Source organism: Muntiacus reevesi, chromosome 2, assembly GCF_963930625.1.
Source record: "Muntiacus reevesi chromosome 2, mMunRee1.1, whole genome shotgun sequence".
NCBI classification, from domain to species: Eukaryota; Metazoa; Chordata; class Mammalia; order Artiodactyla; family Cervidae; genus Muntiacus; species Muntiacus reevesi.
In genome coordinates, this window is record NC_089250.1 from 268,488,773 (window position 1) to 268,508,333 (window position 19,561).

Sequence of the window (19,561 nt, forward strand, 5' to 3'; positions counted from 1 at the left end):
AAAGTTATGGAACTTTCCTGGTGGTCCAGTGGCGAAGGTGCCATGCTTCCAGTACAAGGGCCCTGGGTTTGATCTCTGGTCAGGAAAGTAGATCCCATATGTGACAAGTAAGACTTGGCCAGCCAAATAAATAAATATTATTTTAAAAAGACAAAGTTACCATGAAATCAGGCCTTTTTGGGAAAATGGTGACTGCGGAGGCAGTTGGTGATGTTTGCTTTTTCTTTTCTTTTTTAAAATTTCTTTTTTATTTTTTGGCCTTATTTTAAGTATGATAATAAAGCCACATTTCACTGCATTTTTAACATGACACTGTTTTGAGTTCCTAAAAATGCACCTGTGGTTATCACCCTTTTCCTTCTCGGTACCTCAGTCTCGTCATCTGTAAAATGGAGATGACTCTTATAGGCTTGTAAACAAGCCGATGTATGTCAAGTGCTTTGAGCAGAACCTGGCAGAGACTCAGTGCTAAGGAAGCATTTGCTATCATCATCATGATTTGTTGATAAGGAAAATGGAGAAGAAGGGTCAGGGTTTGAGAGGATTCACACCACTTTGGTTCAGATCCTGGGTCTTCAGATCCTAAACTGTGTGGCCTTGGGCACAGTTTTCCAGCTTTCTGAGCCTCAGTTTGCTCGTCAGTGCAATGGGCTGATAATACCTGCCTTGTTAGTCTATGAGAGATGGTTCATATGTAAAGTATCAGGTCTTATAAATAATGAGATCCTTGACTTCGGCCAATTCAGTCCCCTAAAACTGACCCCTGACTTTATTCTTTCTCCCACAGTGGAGGGCATTGTGGGGCTGGAGCAAGTGAACAGCCTTGGGGATGGCCCACCTGGTGGCCGCCCTCGCCGGGGCATGTTCCGGACAGTGGGACAGCTCTACAAGGAGTCCCTGAGCCGCCTCATGGCCACACTCAGCAACACCAACCCCAGCTTCGTCCGCTGTATCATTCCTAACCACGAGAAGAGGGTGAGTGACCCAGCCCGGGGAGGGAAGATGGCTCTGGAGGGAGGAAAAATCCCAGTCACTGAATTTGGTTGCAGCTATGTCTGGTCCCAGGCTCGTCTGTGTGATCTGAGTACGTTGCTTTCCCTCCCAGGCTCATGGCCCTGTTAGGAAAATTTATTCATTCATGGGGCCTACATTTTATCGAGCACCTACTAAATGCCAGGTGGTAGGGATACAGTGAAATCACGGAGGGCTCCCTGGAGGAGGTGAGGTCTGAGCTTGGAAGGATAAGTGGTATTTCAAGCAGAGAGCTGCTTGTGCAAAAACCTAGTAGTTGGTGGGAGTATGAAATGTGCAAGGGATAGAAAAAAGGCCACTGGAGCTAGGGAGAGGTGTAGGGAGACCATGCCTGGCCTCCCAGGCTATCAATAAGTTTTCTAGTTGGGAAAATCAGAGAACTGACCCTGTAGAGAAGGGTCAACATAAGAGAAGATGAAACTACAAAATTAGGTGCTTGGGGCTCATACTGTCCTCAGAAGGTAGGAGCTGCAGTTATTGGGGAGGTGGCTCTGTGTGCGTCTCTGATCTCTGTAAATACTGTGTGTGTGTTAGTTGCTCAGTTGTTTAACTCTTTGCGACCCTATGGACTATAGCCCGCCCACCTTCTCTGTCCATGGGATTCTCCAGGCAAGAATTCTGGGGTGGGTTGCCAGTTCCTACTCCAGGGGATCTTCGCAACCCAGGGATCAGACCCACATCTCTTGCATTTCCTTCATTGGCAAACGGATTCTTTACCCCTGTGCCACCTGGGAAGCCCCTCTGAAATTGGAATGTGGCTTAACAATCAATGACCTGTCAGAGTGTAATTGACAGGAGTTTTTCTTTCTTGGTGATATATAAAATAACAGTGTGTTTTATAATTGAGGGTGCCTTATATTTGATGAAATATGGCATACACAGACTCAGCCGCTTTCTCCATAGAGCCCTGGTCCTTTTAAGTGGAAAATGGTGCTTAGAGTCTAAGATGTGGGTGCTTGGTGTGCTCAGTGGTATCAAGGTGTCACTCCAGGGGGATTCCAGTGTGTAGCTGAGGTTGAGAACAGCTGATCTAGAGGTTCCATAAAAAAACTGGTTATTGTGTTGACTACTCTGGGGGCCTGGGCAAGGCAAGAGTTGTCTTTTAGAATGCATAATTTTTGTAGTGTTTAGATTTTTACCAAGTGCCAGGTAGTAGGGATACAGTGAAATCAGGTAGGGCTCCCTGGAGGAGGTGAACACTTCCTGGGTTTCCTTGGTGACTCAGTGGTAAAGAATCTGCCTGCCAATGCAGGAGATGAGGGTTCCATCCCTCGTTGGGAAGATCCCCTGGAGAAGGAACTGGCAACCCACTCCAGTATTCTTGCTGGGAAGTCCCATGGACAGAGGAGCCTGGTGGGCTATAGTCCGTGAGGTCACAAAGGGGTCGGACATGCCTTGGCAACTAAACAACAGCAACAACAATATTTATATATTTATTTGGGTGCACTGGGTCTTAGTGACGGCATATGGGATCTAGTTCTGCCAGCAGTGATCAGACTATGCCCCCCTGCATTAGGAGCCCTGAGTCTCAGCTACTGGAGCAACAGGGAAGTCCTTGAAAGTTAACTACCAAAAATAATAATGCACGTGCTTTGTTCACCTTCCTAGGCTACACTATGCAAATTCAGCCCTTTTGTGTTCCTTCCCCTCTACTCTGCTCTTTGCCACGTAATGCTGTCAGTCATTTACTTTTGACGTTTATCAGTGATGTCTTGTGGAGAAGGAAATGGCAACCCACTCCAGTCTTCTTGCCTGGAGAATCCCAGGGACAGAGGAGCCTGGTGGGCTGCCGTCTATGGGTTGCACAGAGTCAGACACGACTGAAGCGACTTAGCAGCAGCAGCAGTGACATCTTGACCTCACTTATTGTCAGTCTCTTGCAGTGGACAGTGACCTTCCCCGGGGACAGGCATGTCTGCCTGGCACATAGTAGGTGCTCAGTAAATTATAGGTTGGTGGTTCAGTTGCTAAGTCATGTCTGACTCTTGCGACCCCATGGACTGTAGCCTGCCAGGCTGAGAGTCCATGGGGTTCTCTAGGCAAGAATACTGGAATGGGTTGCCATTTCCTTCTCCAGGGAATCTTCCTGACCCAAGGAGCAAAGCCTCGTCTGTTACATCTACCTGCACTGGCAGGCGGGTTCTTTACCACTAGGGCCACTTGGGAAGCCCAAAATTATAGGTTGAACCAGATGAAATTACCAACCGTTTTCGACCTGCCCACCAGCGTTCCCCTGCCGGCTGCCGGCCCCCGGCCGGTGAATGGCGCCCCCGTGTGGCGGCCGCTGACCTGGCGCGTCTGTTCTTGCTCTCCGCAGGCGGGGAAGCTGGACCCCCGGTTGGTGCTGGACCAGCTGCGCTGTAACGGCGTCCTGGAGGGCATCCGCATCTGTCGCCAGGGCTTTCCCAACCGCATCCTCTTCCAGGAGTTCCGGCAGCGGTGAGCGGCATCGGGTGGGGTGTGGCCCGGTTTGGAAGCCACCTTATCTGCATCCGAAGCTCCTCTCTCCCCGCCGCTACTTCTGGGCGGGGCGGGGGTGTGGCCTCGGCGCGAGGGGAGGGGCGGGGCCTCTGGGCGAGTGCCTTTGGTTGCTGAGTCTGTGTTGTGGGAGAGCAACGTCCCCTTCAGTGGGCTCCCAAGAGAAAGCGCATAGAGCACTACGTTGCAATCGCAACAACCATTTCTTATAAAAAGGCAGTCGAGCAAGAGAGAACAGAAAATATCAACATATAAGATCCCTGGTGATTGAGAAACTCTGATAAACACATTTCTCAATCACCAACAGAAACTACAGCACATTAATACATGATATTAATATTTTATGGCATATGATATTTATGTGTATGTATGTATACAGTAAATATTAAAACAAAAATTATGCTTCACACAAGCTGTATGTAGCAGAATCAGTCGCTAGAGAATGAGAGCCCAATATACAATTTAAAATTTTCCTATTAGCCATATTTTTAAAAATAAAAAGAAGCAGGGGGAATTAATGATAACAAGAGAGTTTATGTAATCCAATACAGCCAAGATATTACATCATTTTAACATGTAATCTGGAGGAGGAAATGGCAATCCACTCAGGTAATCTTGCCTGGGAAATTCCATGGACAGAGGACCCTGGCAGGCTACATATAGTCCATGGAGTCACAGGAGTCAGACATGACTGAGCACCCACGCAACATGTAATCAACATAAAAATTTCGTAGTGAGACATTGTGCATTATTTTGTTTCTTACTGAATCTTTGAGATTCAGTGTATGTCTTCCACCCATAGTACATCTCAGTTTGGACACAAAATTTCCAGTGGCCAAAGGGAAATATACTCCTATTAAGGCAATGAAATTGTGTTGAAAAGAAAAATATTTTGCACTGCTTCAGTTTTTAAATTTAAGTTTCGTTTAATTAAAATGAAACGCAATCACAAATGCAGGTCCGCAGTCGCCCCAGCCATGTTTCCAGAGCCCAGCAGTTGCATGTGGCCAGTAGCAGTACATTGGACAGCTCAGGTCTGCAATTTTCTGCGCAAAGTGTGGTCCCTGGATCAGCAGCGTCAGTATCACCCAGCAGCTTATTAGGCATGCATATTTTGGGGCCCCTCCCCAGACTTACTGAATCAGGATCTGCATTTTAACAGGATCCTTGGTGACTGAGAAACTCTGATACACACAGATGCACACACACACATTTCCCAATCACCAGTTAAAAAATATGGCATATGAATATATGGCATTAATACACCATGCATATGATGTATATGTATGTGTGTATGTTGTGTATATCATATCCATTTTTTTTAATGAAATGTCATGATCCAGGGAGAGGGCACAGCAGGGGAAAGGCTATGAGGATGGACACGTATGTGTTTAATGAAATGGACACAAGTTCGGATTTGCACAGAGAAATGTGAAAGAAACAGCTGTAAGGCACTTAACTGAGGATTGACACGCAAAAGTTCAAGAACATCAGCCCCCGTTTGTTATTATTCTTACACTTCCAAGACACACTTTTTACCTCTCAATGACCTATGCACCCTGCGTGCATGTGTGCATGCGTGCTAAGTCGCTTCAGTTGCATCCAACTCTTTGCAACCCCATGGACTGTAGCCCACCAGGCTCCTCTGTCCATGGGATTCTCCAGGCAAGAATACTGGAGTGGGTTGCCATTTCCTCCTCCAGGGGATCTTCCCAACACAGGGATCAAACCAGGTCTCTTAGTCTCCTGCATTGGCAGGGGAGTTCTTTACCACGAGTGCCACCTGGGAAGCCCCAATTTCCTTTGGTATTGCTGTAATTAAACACTTGTAATCAGTACGTGGTGTATCCCAGGAGGGGAGCTTTTATTGATGACATTACTCTTGGCGATATCAATGCTGTCAGCCTGGTGAGCGACCCTTGGTGATATTGGAATGTTTCTTTCTCTGACTGTTCCTGTTGTCATTGTTGTTATTGCTGTTTGTCCCTCTGAGCCCAGTGCCTGGCCATGGTGACAGCTTGCTGTTACTCTTCACGCTACCCCACCCCTCTCTCCCCATTGCAGGTATGAGATCCTGACGCCCAATGCCATCCCCAAGGGCTTTATGGATGGGAAGCAGGCCTGTGAGAAGATGGTGAGTGAGAGGTGGAGTGCAAGTGTGTGTGTGTGTGTGTCTGTCTGTCTGTCTGCATGGTCTCAAGCGGTGGAGGTTGAGCTGGAAACCTCTCCTCTTCTCGCCCCTCCTCCTCACAACCCCTCCCCCACCCCCACAGATCCAGGCCCTAGAATTGGACCCCAACCTCTACCGCGTGGGACAAAGCAAGATCTTCTTCCGGGCAGGCGTTCTGGCCCAGCTAGAAGAAGAGCGGGACCTGAAAGTCACAGATATCATCGTGTCCTTCCAGGCAGCTGCCCGGGGATACCTGGCTCGCAAGTAGGGCTCCACACTATCTCTTGGGGTCACATTGGCCAAGATTGGTTCAGGGAGGGTTGATCAGATGTCCCCAGAGGTGCTGCAGGAAGGAGTTGACCAACTGGCTCCAGATGGCAGGGCCTCTGGGATGGTAGAAGGGCTGAGACACAAAAGGATGGAACCACTAGACACCTAGGCTTCTTGGTTCTACAGTCCCTGAGGCTCCTGAGTGATGCTGGGACCACACAGCAGAGCTCAGTTCAGCCATAGGGTGACCAAGCATCCCAGTTTGCCTGGGACTGGAGGTTTCCTGGGATGCATGATCTTTGTGCTAAAACAGGAAGCCCCAGGCAAACTGGGTTGAGGTGGTCACCCTAGTGGCCGATACCTCAAGGGACTCCAGTCTGGAGGGGGAGACATACGCCAGCACAAAGTGTCACAATCCAGGGTGAGATGTGCTTCAGTGGGGGTCGTCCAGCTACAGTGAGAGGCCCTGCAGACCAGGTAGATGAAAGACCATGGGGAAGGTGTTCCAGGCAGGAGTGACAGCCTGCCAAGGCCTGGTGATGTGAGAGCCTGGCACATTTCAGGAAGGCGGGGAGTTTTCAGGAAAGTTCCCTTCTCCTTGGGAACTGGCCCAGAGGAAGGATCAGAGACTAAAGAACTCCCCAGACACCAGGCTGAGGGGCAGGGACTGTGTCCGGGAGCAGTGGGGAGCAGCAGAGGGCCGGGTCAGCTGTGGATGTAGAAAGACCTCTCTGGAAGCATGTCAAGGATGGGCTGGAGGCTGGGAAGGAAGCTGGGGTGTCCGGTAGGATAGAAAGTGAGATCTGAACTGGGGCTGGGGCTGTGGGGCCAGAGTCAAGGGTAGAAAGACTGATGGACTGCACACAAGATTTACCAACAATAGAACAATGCCCATCGCTGGTGGGGCTAAGTTGCTTGTCATGTCTGACTCTTGCGACCCCATGGAATGTAGCCCACCAGGCTTCCCTGTCCATGGGATTCTCCAGGCAAGAATACTGGAGTGGGTTGGAATCTTCCCAGCCCAGGGATCAAACTCAAGCCTCTTTCATCTCCTGCATTAGCAGGCAGGTTCTTTACCACTAGCGCCACCTGGGAAGCCCAGTAGGCATTTAATAATGGTTGCTAAGGGGACAGGGCCTGGAGGAGCCAGGTCTCCCTTCTCCCACCTGCCTGTCTCCCCATTCAGGGCTTTCCAGAAGCGGCAGCAGCAGCAGAGTGCCCTAAAGGTGATGCAGCGGAACTGTGCGGCTTACCTCAAGCTGAGACACTGGCAGTGGTGGCGGCTCTTCATCAAGGTGAGGGCACCTGGAGGGGTGACCCCAGTGGCGAGGAGACAGGTCCTTGGGGCCAGATCTGCTTGGGCAAGTGACTTCCTTGGGTTGGGCCTCAGTTTTCTGCATCTGTAAAATGGGACCGATCAGCCCAACTCTTGTTCCTTGGGATTCTTCAGTTAACAAGTGACAGAAAATCTGTCTCAAAGCAGCATGGGTAATAGATACGGGATAGCTTTAGGTGCGGCTGGGTCTAGGGTTGAGTTGGGTGTCCCTAAGATCCCCTAGAATTCAGTGATTCACTGGAAGGACTCACAGAACTTAGAAAAGTTGTTACACTCATGGTTACAGTTTATTACAGTGAAAGGATGGACATTAAAGTCAGGAAAGGTAAAAGGTGCATGGGGCACAGTCCAGACTTCCATTTGGGTTCTTCAGGTGTGGGTGGGGCTGGCCTGTCTCTCCAGCCAGAATCACACAGTGTAAAGTGCGTCTTTCACCACGAACTTGGACTAAGAACTTTGAGGCACACTGTGAGTGGCCAGTGGCTGCTGCAGGCAAAGCGATCCTGTAGCAAAATGGGGCACATTTAGTGCTGCTTGTCATGTACCCTGAACTGTTCTAGACTCTTGATAAATATGAAGTCATTCACGCATTCTGAAAACCCTGTGAAATAGGGGCTGTTATTATTCCCAATTTTTTTGTTTGTTTGTTTTTGGCCCCAGCGAGGGACATGTAGGATCTTAGTTCCCCGACCAGGGATCCAACCTACACCCCCTTCATTGAAAGCACAGTCTTTTTCTTCTTCTTTTTTTAAATTTGTGGCCAAACCAGTGGGCATGTGGGATCTTAGTTCCCTAACCAGGGGATCAAACCTGTGCCCTCTGCATTGGAAGGCTGAGTCTTAACTATTGGACCACCCGGGGAAGCCCCTCTCATCCCACTTTTATAGATGAGGTGACAAAGCCAGAAGTGGAGGAGCTGGCATGAGAACCCAGGAATGGGGCTCTCAGAGTGTGAGCTGTTAGCTTCCAAGCCCAGTGGCCTCCCACGGTGGGAGCCAGCCATCCACACCCCCTCCTGTCCCCACAGGTGAAGCCGCTGCTGCAGGTAACGCGGCAGGATGAGGTGCTGCAGGCGCGGGCTCAGGAACTGCAGAAAGTGCAGGAGCTGCAGCAGCAGAGTGCCCGCGAGGTGGGCGAGCTCCAGGGCCGGGTGGCGCAGGTAAGGGGCGGGGCCATCGGGCGGTGGGCGGGGCTTCCGACGGAGTCCGCGGCAGGAATAGGTTGCCGGCGGAGTTTTACTGGGGCGGAATGGGGACGGAAACTGTGCTGTGGTGAGCAGTGAGATGCTGGGAGCCGGGTCCTGGGGATATAGCCAGGGTATCTGGTGGGAGTGGGGTGGTGCTGCAGTGGTGGTGCTGAGCAGTGGTGCTGCTGAGACGAGATGCTCAGGTAGCTGGTCCAGCACGGGGTCAGGGCAGGAGCCCAGTTTCGTGGTGGAGCCGCCCTCCGCAGGCGGTGAACCTTTCACTGTTGCCAGTATTTCTGGTATCTTAAAATAACGCCGAAGCAAAGCCCTTCTCGTTCATTTTTTCTGTTTGCTTTTTCGGAGTTATTTCCTTTGGTTGAATTTTTAGGCGTGGGAGTAGTAAATGCAATGTGAGCTGACAGAAAGTCCTCCAGAGGCCATTTGGATGGAGGATGGACTGGAGATGGAGAAGCTGGAGGCTGGGAGGCCGGGAAGAGTCCACTGGGAGAGGATGAAACCTGAGCCTGTTAGGGTTATGGGGACTGAGTGGGGCGGCAGGGCAGGAGGAATGGACGGGAACTGACGGACTATAGGGACGTGAGGGAGACGGAGGAACCCAGCGGGCTGACTCGGTGACTGGGGCTCATCCTGAGATGATGGGCAGGTTGGGGGGCTGTCTTCTATCCCTCCCCCCACCCCCACCCCCCGGCCCCAGGCTCCCAGGGCAGACTAGATCAGGGGGCAGGAGACCCTAGTGCTCCGCGGAGGGCCATCCTGGGAGCACTGCCTAGCAGCCGCTGACCCCCCTCCACCCCGTCCCCAGCTGGAAGAGGAGCGTGCCCGCCTAGCAGAGCAGCTGCGCGCAGAGGCAGAGCTGTGTGCTGAGGCTGAGGAGACCCGGGGGCGGCTAGCTGCCCGGAAGCAGGAGCTCGAGCTGGTAGTGTCCGAGCTGGAGGCCCGCGTGGGCGAGGAGGAGGAGTGCAGTCGCCAGCTGCAAACCGAGAAGAAGAGGCTGCAGCAACATATACAGGTCTGCCCACCCCACCCCCCTGCCTGCGTGCCCGAGGCGCCTCCCCCACCCCTTCTGTTGACCCCACCCACCTCTGCTTTTGCAAACCCTGCCTCTTAAAAACAAGTCTCAGTTCAAAGTGGCTTAAGCAAAAAGACTACTTTTGTTTGTTGGGGTTAAATAATGGGAGGCGCTGGAATGGGTCAGCTTCAGGCATGGCTGGATCCAGGTGCTCAAGCAATCGCCTCAGTACCCTGCCTCTCTCCATCTCCTGGCTTTGCCTCTGTGCTGCTGCATTCCGAGGCTGGCTGCCCTCCCGTGGTTCCCCTTCAAAACTCACAGATGTGTTCTAAGCTTAAGGCACATCTCAGTTCAGATGCTGAATTCTCACTGGCAGGACTCCATCGGCATTTGTGCTTCATAACTTCTTCAGTGGAAACAAGTAGATTAACATCCCCAAGTTGGTCCAAACATACTTCAAAGTTTCCCAATAATTAAGTGAGTGGTTTTCAATTTAAGAGAAGCTGAGTTAAATTGGAAATTCAGCTCCTCAGTCAGACTGGTCACATTTTGAGAACTCAGTAGTGTTTTAATCACCGCCTCTTGACTCCATTGGAGAGGGAGAGCCCTACCTGCGGTTATGGAGATGGCCTAACACGCCACACCTGATCCTAGACAAGATGTGCAACAAAGCAGGTTACTGGTCACAAATGCTCACAGCCTGAGGGAGGCGGCCACTGTGACAGAGAGTCACGGTGGGGTTGCACTCAGGGACGCAGTGAACCAGCTGGTGCTGTGGGAGGCAGGCTTAGTAGTAACGAGAGAGTGAGGTGACCCTGGGTTCCTGCAGGAAGATGTGACTGGTTTGTCTGATTAATTAAGTTATCTTTTGGTGCACCACATGGCGTGCGTGATCTTAGTTCTCCAGCCAGGGACCCCACCCCCATGCCTCTGAACTCATGCCTCCAGCATTGGAAGTGAGGAGTCCTAACCATTGGCACCAGGGAAGTCCCAATTGCTTTGTTTAAATAATTCCAAGGACTAGCAGGTAATTGAAGTATATAGATAGGGATAAGCAGATACCCTGTCTGGTCCCCAGGATATAATATCTGTATCCTGTATAGATATTGTGTATAGATATCTATACAGACAGTGTAGACAAGGTATAGATATTGTATCCTGGGCACCAGGTTCTATGCATTGAACAGTGCCTGGCCCCCCTACCAGGCACTCAGTCAATGTTTATTGAGCCAATGAATGAAAGTAATGGTTGGCTCCTTCCCAGCCCCACCCAAAGTGTGGCCCTGTCTGAGCCACACGCCCTGGGGGTCTGTGAGCCATCCCCACCAACCCCATCCTTCCCATCACACCCCAGTCCCCAGCCTCTGGGTCCTCACCCCACCTCCTCCACACTCCAGGAGCTGGAGACTCACCTCGAGGCTGAGGAAGGGGCCCGGCAGAAGCTACAGCTGGAGAAGGTGACGACGGAGGCAAAGCTGAAAAAGTTGGGGGAAGATCTGTTACTCTTGGAAGATCAGAACGCCAAACTGAGCAAGGTCAGTGAGCCCCCAAGGGTGGAGGGTGTGGGCCCACTGGTGGGCTGGGTCCCTCTCTGCATCTCCCACCCCTAGCTTGGCCCACCTGTAGGAGTCTTTGGACTCTCCATCTTGGCTGTGTCTCCCTTGAGCTTTTCCCATCTCCTAGCCTCTCTGTCACAGCCTCACTCCAGCCAGTGTTTACTGAGCAGCTATTGTGAGTCATTATGTATCTCTGTGTTATCAGACACCCCAAAGCCTCATTGCTAAAAACAACCCCCATTTCATTACATCCCATTGTTCTGTGGGTCCGCTGGGCTGGGTCCCCTTAGGCAGTCGCCATGACACACTGGCAGGGGCTGGAAGGTGGTGCCTGGGTGCTCCTTCATGCAGCCTCTCTGCTCACAGGAGAGCCTGGGTTTCTCATCTGGCAGCTCACGGCTCCTAGAAAAAGAAGCAGAAGCAACCAGGCCTCTTAAAGGCTTAAGCCTGGAACTGACATCACTTTCTCTGAATTCTATACATCAGGTGTTGGCAAAGGTTTTCTCTAAAAGGCCGGATAGTAAACATTCGGGACTCAGCAGGCTGCTCTCTTTCTGTGACAGCCACACAATTCTGCCCTTGTAATGTGAAAGCAGCCACAGATGGTCTGTGATCAAATGGGCGTGGCTGCATCTCAATAAAACTTTATTTATAAACACAAGCAGTGGGCCAGGTTTGGCCTGTAGGCTGTGATAGGCAGACCATTGAGCTTAAAGCAGACTCAATCTAGATTCAAGGAGTGGAGAATTGGACTCTGCCCATGGCTGGGCATGTGGTGAAGAGTCTGTCACCATCTTTAACCTGCCCAGGGTTAAATCCCTGGGCTAGGCACAGGAAATATGGGATTTAACTAATTAGAAAAACATTTCAGTCTTCTTCACAAGGTCATGGGCAAGGGGGATGCTAGCTGAGGCACCCCAGGAAATCGACATAATCATACATTGTGAAATAATTATAAACTGTCAGAAAAGAACAGAAAACTGTGGAAGGGGATGCTCTGACCTGCACTAGGCATGGTCAGGACAGGCTTCCTGGAGGCAGTGGTGCCTGAGTGGAGAGCTCAACGATGCACAGGAGTTTTCTGGAATATTCCTTGAATGCAGTGGCTCTTCTCTCCTACTCTGTTCTATGTCTTCCTTTTTAAGGTAATGCCAACCCACTGCCTAGGTTTCCAAAACCACTCACAGTATGGAAGATGCTGCTCAAAAAATACAAAAACAAATAATGAAAATAAATAAAAAATAATAAAAAGACAGAAAAGAAAAAAGTGCTGTTCCAGGCCAGTGCTTCTCAAACTCCCATGTGCCCAAGAATCACAGGGAGAACTTGTTAGAGTGCAGATTCTGACTCGGCAGGTCGGGGTGGGGGGACCCCGAGATTCCATTCCTAGCAAGCTCCCATTTGGTGCTGATGCTGCTGGTCCATGAATCGGACCTGGAGTAGTGACGAGGCTCCAGAGCTCTCCCGTGCACGCAGCTGAAGTGCAAGGATGTTCAGTGCAATGTTGTTTATAATAGCAGGTGATGCGAATCAACATGAGCATCCATCCGAGGGCCGATGGGTTAATGAATGGGGGTATCCTTCCAATAGTGGGAGCGTATGCAGTTAACAGTCCGAGAACTGATGGGGGTGGCATGGGGTCATAGACAGTGGAGAAAGGGAAAGGCGGGAAGGGGGTGGGAGCAGGAAGGGTCAGGGAAGGAAGGAGGTGAGCAGAAACACAGATGGGAATGACACCCAAGATGAGTGTCGAGCCCCTGACTCCCACCCGCACCTCCCACTATGCTCAGGAGCGGAAGCTACTGGAGGAGCGTCTGTCCGAGTTCTCATCCCAGGCAGCTGAGGAGGAGGAGAAAGTCAAGAGCCTCAATAAACTTCGACTCAAATATGAGGCCACCATTGCAGACATGGAGGGTGAGCTCCTGCACCCCTCCGTGGGGGGCCTATGCATGCTCCAGTAGGGGCAGGGGTGGAGTGGGAGGGACAACCCTCATGTGCTGGGGGGGCCTCAGTGGTCATATCTGCTAAATGGGGGCAGGAAAGAAGGCTGGGGACACGTTGTGTGTCCTCCCTCCCAATCCAGTTCTCTTCCTCTCTCCTTGGTTTCTTGGGTGACTCTCTCTCTAGCTGATGGTCCCACTGTTTCAGATACTTTTTTTCTCTCTCTCTCTGTCCCTTGCTGAGGATTCAGAAGCAGAAACAGAAGGGGAGGGAGCACGGAGGAGGCTGGGGAGGCCGGGAGAAGAGGACAGGGCAGAGCCAGCCGGCCAGCCGGCAGGGGCTGGGGGTTGGGGGGCGAAAGGGGAGGACGGCCTCGGGGGTCTGGTCTGGGATGGGGCCAGTGGGCTGTCCCAGGGGTGGGGAAGCTGGGAAAGATTGGGAGGGGTGGAAAGAGAGGTTGAGCTCAGCTTGACACCCCGAAAGTGCGTGCGATGATTGGGGCGAGGGGGCTGGGGGTCTGGCTCCCTCATGCGTGGCCCGCCCCGCCTCCCGCCTCAGACCGCCTCCGAAAGGAGGAGAAAAGCCGCCAGGAACTGGAGAAGCTGAAGCGGCGGCTGGACGTGGAGGGCTCGGAGCTGCAGGAGCAGATGGCGGAACAGCAGCAGCGGACGGAGGAGCTGCGCGCCCAGCTGGGCCGCAAGGAGGAGGAGCTGCAGGCCGCCTTGGCCAGGTGCGGGGTGGGCCGGCGGTGCGCGTGGCACGAGGGCGCCGCCTAGCGGTGGTGGAGGCGCCCGGCTGAGACCCGCTCACCCACAGAGCCTCAGTGTACCCTTCTGTAAGATGGACACAGCCAGCGTTCCAAGCCCGCCTGGTTAAGGGAAAACTGAAAGCAGACCCTGCGTGTCTAGTAACTTAACAGTTTCTTGCACTGAGGGCAGAAAATGCTTTTATCTTCTTCTCCCCACCCCCATCCACCAGCCTCTCAAAGCTGAACAACTCAGAATCCGCTGTGATTGTATAACTGATCTGGCCATCTTAGGAGTCATAATCATCATAATGTCAGTCATTCACAATTATTGAGCACTTACTGTGTGCCAGATATGGCACGCACTGTTTCAGATGCTTTTCACCCTTGTGACCTTAGGTGCCCTTGTGTATGGATGCACCTGGAATTCAGAGCAGCTACAATGTTGGGGAAATGTGCATTGCAGAATCGATGCGACATGGGTTGGTGGAGGAGAGTTAAGAACGTGCACCCTCCAACTTAACTTCTGAGTTCAAATCCCAGCTCCTCCCCTTTCTGGCCACATGACCTTACCCGAGTAACATCACCTCTCAAGTCTTAGTTTCTCCATCTGGAAAATGGGGGTGATTATAGAAGCTCTCCCAGGGTTAGTGTGATAGTCGCTCAGTCGTGTCCGACTCTTGGTGACCCTATGGACTGTAGCCCACCAGCCTCCCCTGTCCATGAGATTTCCCAGACAAGAATACTGGAGTGGGTTGACATTTCCTTCTCCAGGGGATCTTCCCAACCCAAGGATCGAAACCAAGTCTCCTGCATTGCAGGCAGATTCTTTATCATCTGAGCCACCTGGGAAGCCCAGGGTTAGTGTGGGGGTTAAATAAGAAAGCGCTGAGTACATGCTTGGCACACCCTAAGGCCTCAACTGATGCTGTGGTGTGTCTGTTCCTACATTCCATTATTCCTGTTATTTTTTTCCCGTTTGCATTGAGGTGAAATTCGCATAGCAAAACTAACCGTTCTAAAGCATACCACTGAGTGGTATTTGGTAATTCACAATGCTGTGCAATCACTACCATCACCTCAGAAAAAAATCCCATTAAAAACTCACTCCCCATCTGCCCCCTCCCCTCAGCCCTTGGCTACCACCAGTGTGCTCTCTGTCCAGCTAGGTTTGCTGGTTCTTGCTACTTCTCATAAGTGGAACTGTGTAACGTGTAGCCTTTGGCTCTTGTATTACTGTTTCCATTGCCATTCTCGTGGCAGTCCTGTGACGTGGGCAGTCATGCTGTCTCACAAACCGGGAGCCTGCAGTTCAGAGAGCTTGTCACTTGCCAGGGCAGGTGGCCAAGCAGGGGACACAAACTGTGGTCAGCATATTTCCCTGAGCTGTCTAACCTGCAGCCCACACTCCCCCTCCATTCGGCACCTCTTTGCAAGAGCTCGATCCTGGAGGGGTCATGAGGAGGGGCTCAGGGGTCAGCCACCCACTGACCATGTGACCGGAGCAAGTACTTTCCCACTCTGTGCCCCAGTTTCCTGCGTGGGCATGAACATCACATGGGATGATAAGGCAAAGGGCTCTCAAGCGGAGGGAACTTAGTAAGTATCTTCGTGATACCAGTGGTGTCATCCCCATTTTACAGCTAGGGAAGTCGAGGCTCTGAGTCCTAGAGGCAGAGCTGGGATTCGAATCTGGAACTGGCCGTGTCTCGTCCCTCCGCCCCCCAGAAATCATCCCCACTCCCTACCTGTCCCCGTTCGAACCCCCTTGGTCCTTGTCCACCCCCAGGGCAGAGGAAGAGGGTGGAGCCCGGGCCCAGCTACTCAAATCCCTGCGGGAGGCGCAGGCTGGGCTGGCCGAGGCCCAGGAGGACCTGGAGGCCGAGCGTGCGGCCAGGGCCAAGGCGGAGAAGCAGCGCCGGGACCTGGGTGAGGAGCTGGAGGCACTGCGGGGCGAGCTGGAGGACACGCTGGACTCCACCAACGCGCAGCAGGAGCTCCGGTGAGGCTGGGCGGCTGGCAGCTGACACCAGTTGAACACCTGTGGAGCCGGGTTGGGAGGAGAGGAAAAGGACATGGGTCCAAACTCTCCATCTGCACAGATGTTGAGTCATTCACCAGTTGTTTTCTGGGCACTGGCTCTGGACCAAGTTGGGGACATAAATGGATCAGACTCAGGCATTGCCCTCTGGAACTCCCAGTCTAGGAGTAGGCAGATTCAGGCAAAGACAGACCCGGTCCAGAGCTAAGTGAGCTTTAATGGAGTAGGACAGGCCATCGTGGATGATCAGAGAAGACCCCTGTATCACTCTGTGGGAGGGAGTTGAAGAAGACTTCCTTGAGAAGGGGCATTTTGAATAGGGTTTTGACAGATGCGTAGGAGCTCACTCTTAAAGCCACACTCCTCCTGCAGCATCACCACCCATACTCCTCGAGGAATATAGAATGAAGTCCCCATCCTTGGAGGGAAAGAAGAAGAGGAGGCACAGCCGGCTGGCGGGGGCTGCCCTGAAGTCCCAGTCTTGCTCTGGTCTGAAATTCTACTCCCCATCCCCCTTCCCCAATAAAAGGTCCAAGAGAGAGCAGGAGGTGACGGAGTTGAAGAAGGCTCTGGAGGAGGAGACTCGCATTCACGAGGTGGCAGTGCAGGAGCTGCGGCAGCGCCATGGCCAGGCCCTGGGAGAGCTGGCGGAGCAGCTGGAGCAAGCCCGGAGGGTGGGTTGGGATGGGGCTGGGGTTTCTGGGGAGCCATGGGGCGGCAAAGTGGGATGCTGGGTGGGGCAGATATGTCTGGCTGGTCCTAGGCCAGCCCCCTTCTCTCCTCAGGTATTCATGTCTCTGATCCATCTTTTTTAAAAAAATAATTGTATGTATTTATTTATTTTTGGCAGTGCTGGGTCTCGCTGTTGCTCAGGCTTTTCTCTAGTTGTGGTGAGTGGGGGCTGCTGTCTAGCTGCAGTGCTCGGGCCTGTCATTGCAGTGGTTCCTCTTGTCATAGAGCAAGGCTCTAGAGCTTTCAGGCTTCAGTGGTTGTGGCTTCCAGGCTCTAGAGCACAGGCTCAATAGCTGTGGCCCTGGGGCTGAGTTGCTCTGTAGGCATGTGGGATCTTTCCGAACCGGGGATCGAACCTGTATCTCCTGCATTGGCAGATGGATTCTTTACCACTAAGCCACCAGAGAAGCCCCCCTGATCCATCTTTCATTCAGCGAATGTTCACTGAATATGTGCTGTGTTCCCGGTGTGATATAGAGGGCCCCAAGTATGAACCAGACAACCAGTACCCACTTTTATTGTGGAGCTGATGTTTTAGCAGGAAAGGCAAGCTCTCTGAACTGCAGGCTCCCGGTTTGTGAGACAGCATGACTGCCCACCACTACTCCATTAAAGCTCACTTAGCTCTGGACCGGGTCTGTCTTTGCCTGAATCTGCCTATTCCTAGACTGGGAGTTCCAGAGGGCAATGCCTGAGTCTGATCCATTTATGTCCCCAACTTGGTCCAGAGCCAGTGCCCAGAAAACAACTGGTGAATGACTCAACATCTGTGCAGATGGAGAGTTTGGACCCATGTCCTTTTCCTCTCCTCCCAACCCGGCTCCACAGGTGTTCAACTGTTTATCAATCTAAACAGATTCATAGTATATATCATGGTTATAAGTGCTATGGGAAAATGGTGAACAAAAAGGGGGGTCAGAATGCTAATAGTGGGGCGAGAGGGGCATTTTGTGATTTGAAATAGAGAAGGCCATGGAGAGATTATATGAAAAGGTGACCTATGAGTAAAAAACTGAAGGAAGGGGTTTCCCAGGAGGCTCAGTGGTAAAGAATCTGCCTGGCAATGCAGGGGACATGGGTTCGATCCCTGGGCAGGGAAGATCCCACATGCGTCGGGATAACTAAGCCCTTGCACCACAACTATTGAGCCTGTGCGCTAGAGCCCAGGAGCCAAAGCTACTGAAGCTTGCATGCCCTAGAGCCCATGCTCCACAGGAAAAACCATGGCAATGTGAAGCCCATACATGGCACCTAGAGAGCAGCCCCTGCTCACCACACCCTGAGAAAGCCCCCTCGAAGACACAAAGACCCAGCACGGCCAAAAATAAATATGGTCACATCAAAAAAAAAAAACAACTGAAGGAAGCAAAGGGTGATCCCATCTTGGCATCCTGGAAAACATGTTCCAGGCAGAGGGAACAGTCAGTGCAAAGGCCCTGGGGTAGGAGTGTGCCTGGGTGTTTAAGGAATGGTGAGGGGTTCCAGAGGAAATAGTGCAAAGGACATGGGGCATGCCTGTGCCTGGCCACGTAGAGAAAGGGAGTCATAAATCGCTGCCATCTCTCTCCCACCTCAGAGCAAAGGCACATGGGAGAAGACCCGCTTGACTCTGGAGGCTGAAGTGTCTGAGCTGCGGACGGAGCTTAGCAACCTGCAGACCGCGCGGCAGGAGGGTGAGCAGCGGAGGCGGCGCCTGGAGTCCCAGCTGCAGGAGGTGCAGGGCCGCGTGGGAGACGGGGAGCGGGCCCGAGCAGAGGCTGCGGAGAAGCTGCAGCGAGCCCAGGTGAGTGGGGCGCCCAGCTCAGCTGTGGTGTCTGCTGTGTGGCTTTGGGTGAGATGCCTGCCCCCTCTGGGCTTTCATTTGGTCCACATCAACCCTGCCGTCCCTGCCAACTTTTTCAGCATTATCACACATTAACAGCTAGTATCTGGTGAGTGGTTGCTATACACCAAACATCCTGTGTATTTTCATTAAAACCTCCCAACCCTCCTCTGAAGAAGTGCTAATATTGGTCCCATTTTACACACAGGGAGACTGAGGCCCAGGGAGGTGAAGCTGGTTGTCTAAGGTCCCTCAGAGCCAAAGTGTGAATCCAGGCATGACTAACTGGATTGCAGCTCTTAACCCTGCCACAGCGCCCACCCTTCACCTTCTTATCTTCTGGCCGTAAATAATCCATGGTCTGATTAGAAAAACCCAGGGCGAACATTTGAACCTGTAGGTAGAAAATATCATACTGTGGTTGTTAGGAGAGATGTGGGTTTTTTATTCTAATTGTATTATGTTTTTAACGAAATGACCAATACCTGTTCATTGCTGAGAACACGAGGCCAGGAGCTGCATCCAGGGTCATTGTGGTGGCGATTTGGGTGCTAGGAGAACAGCTTTATTGAAATATAACTCACACGCTGTATAACTCACTCATTTAAAATCAAAGCAGTCCGTCCTAAAGGAAATCAACCCTGAATATTCATTGGAAGGACTGATGCTAAAGCTGAAGCTCCAATACTTTGGCCATCTGACATGAAGAGCCGACTCTTAGAAAAGACCCTGAGGCTGGGAAAGATTGAGGGCAGGAGGAGAAGAGGGGTGACAGAGGATGAGACTGTTAGATAGCATCACTGATTAAGTAGCCATGAGTTGGAGCAAACTCCAGGAGATAGTGAAGGACAAGGAAGCTGGTGTGCTGCAGTCCGTGAGGTTGCAAAGAGCTGGACGCCACTGAGCAACGGAACAACGAGTTTTAGTATATTCACAGAGTTGTACGTTTATCACCATAATCTAATTTTTAGGACATTTTCATTGACCTGGGAAGAAATTCTGTACGAGAGTTAGGGTTAAGGTCCCCCAGTCTCACCCCCTGCCCCAGCAATCACTAATCTACTTTCTGTCTCTTTAGATTTCCTATTCTGGACATTTCATAGAAATGGAATCATACAATACGTATCTTATGTCTGACTTCACATAATGTTGTTCACATAAAGCATAATGTTGTCAAGGTTCATCCATGTTGTAGCATCTCTCTGTACTTCATTATTATTAT

The 19,561-nt window shown here is 51.7% G+C and overlaps 1 protein-coding gene across 5 annotated transcripts in view; it reads left to right on the top strand.

Moving 5' to 3' along the window:
* MYH14 (myosin heavy chain 14) overlaps positions 1-19,561 on the top strand; it is a 76,300-nt gene that overhangs the window by 38,750 nt on the left and 17,989 nt on the right. For all 5 annotated transcript variants that reach the window (XM_065926547.1, XM_065926546.1, XM_065926550.1 and 2 more), the window contains 13 exons: positions 788-975; positions 3,350-3,471; positions 5,575-5,644; positions 5,784-5,944; positions 7,137-7,245; positions 8,314-8,445; positions 9,296-9,502; positions 10,900-11,037; positions 12,849-12,972; positions 13,558-13,729; positions 15,534-15,746; positions 16,315-16,459; positions 18,094-18,300. In XM_065926547.1, the coding sequence (XP_065782619.1) occupies positions 788-975; positions 3,350-3,471; positions 5,575-5,644; positions 5,784-5,944; positions 7,137-7,245; positions 8,314-8,445; positions 9,296-9,502; positions 10,900-11,037; positions 12,849-12,972; positions 13,558-13,729; positions 15,534-15,746; positions 16,315-16,459; positions 18,094-18,300 (1,988 nt within the window). The remainder of the gene's footprint in view (positions 1-787; positions 976-3,349; positions 3,472-5,574; positions 5,645-5,783; positions 5,945-7,136; positions 7,246-8,313; positions 8,446-9,295; positions 9,503-10,899; positions 11,038-12,848; positions 12,973-13,557; positions 13,730-15,533; positions 15,747-16,314; positions 16,460-18,093; positions 18,301-19,561) is intronic.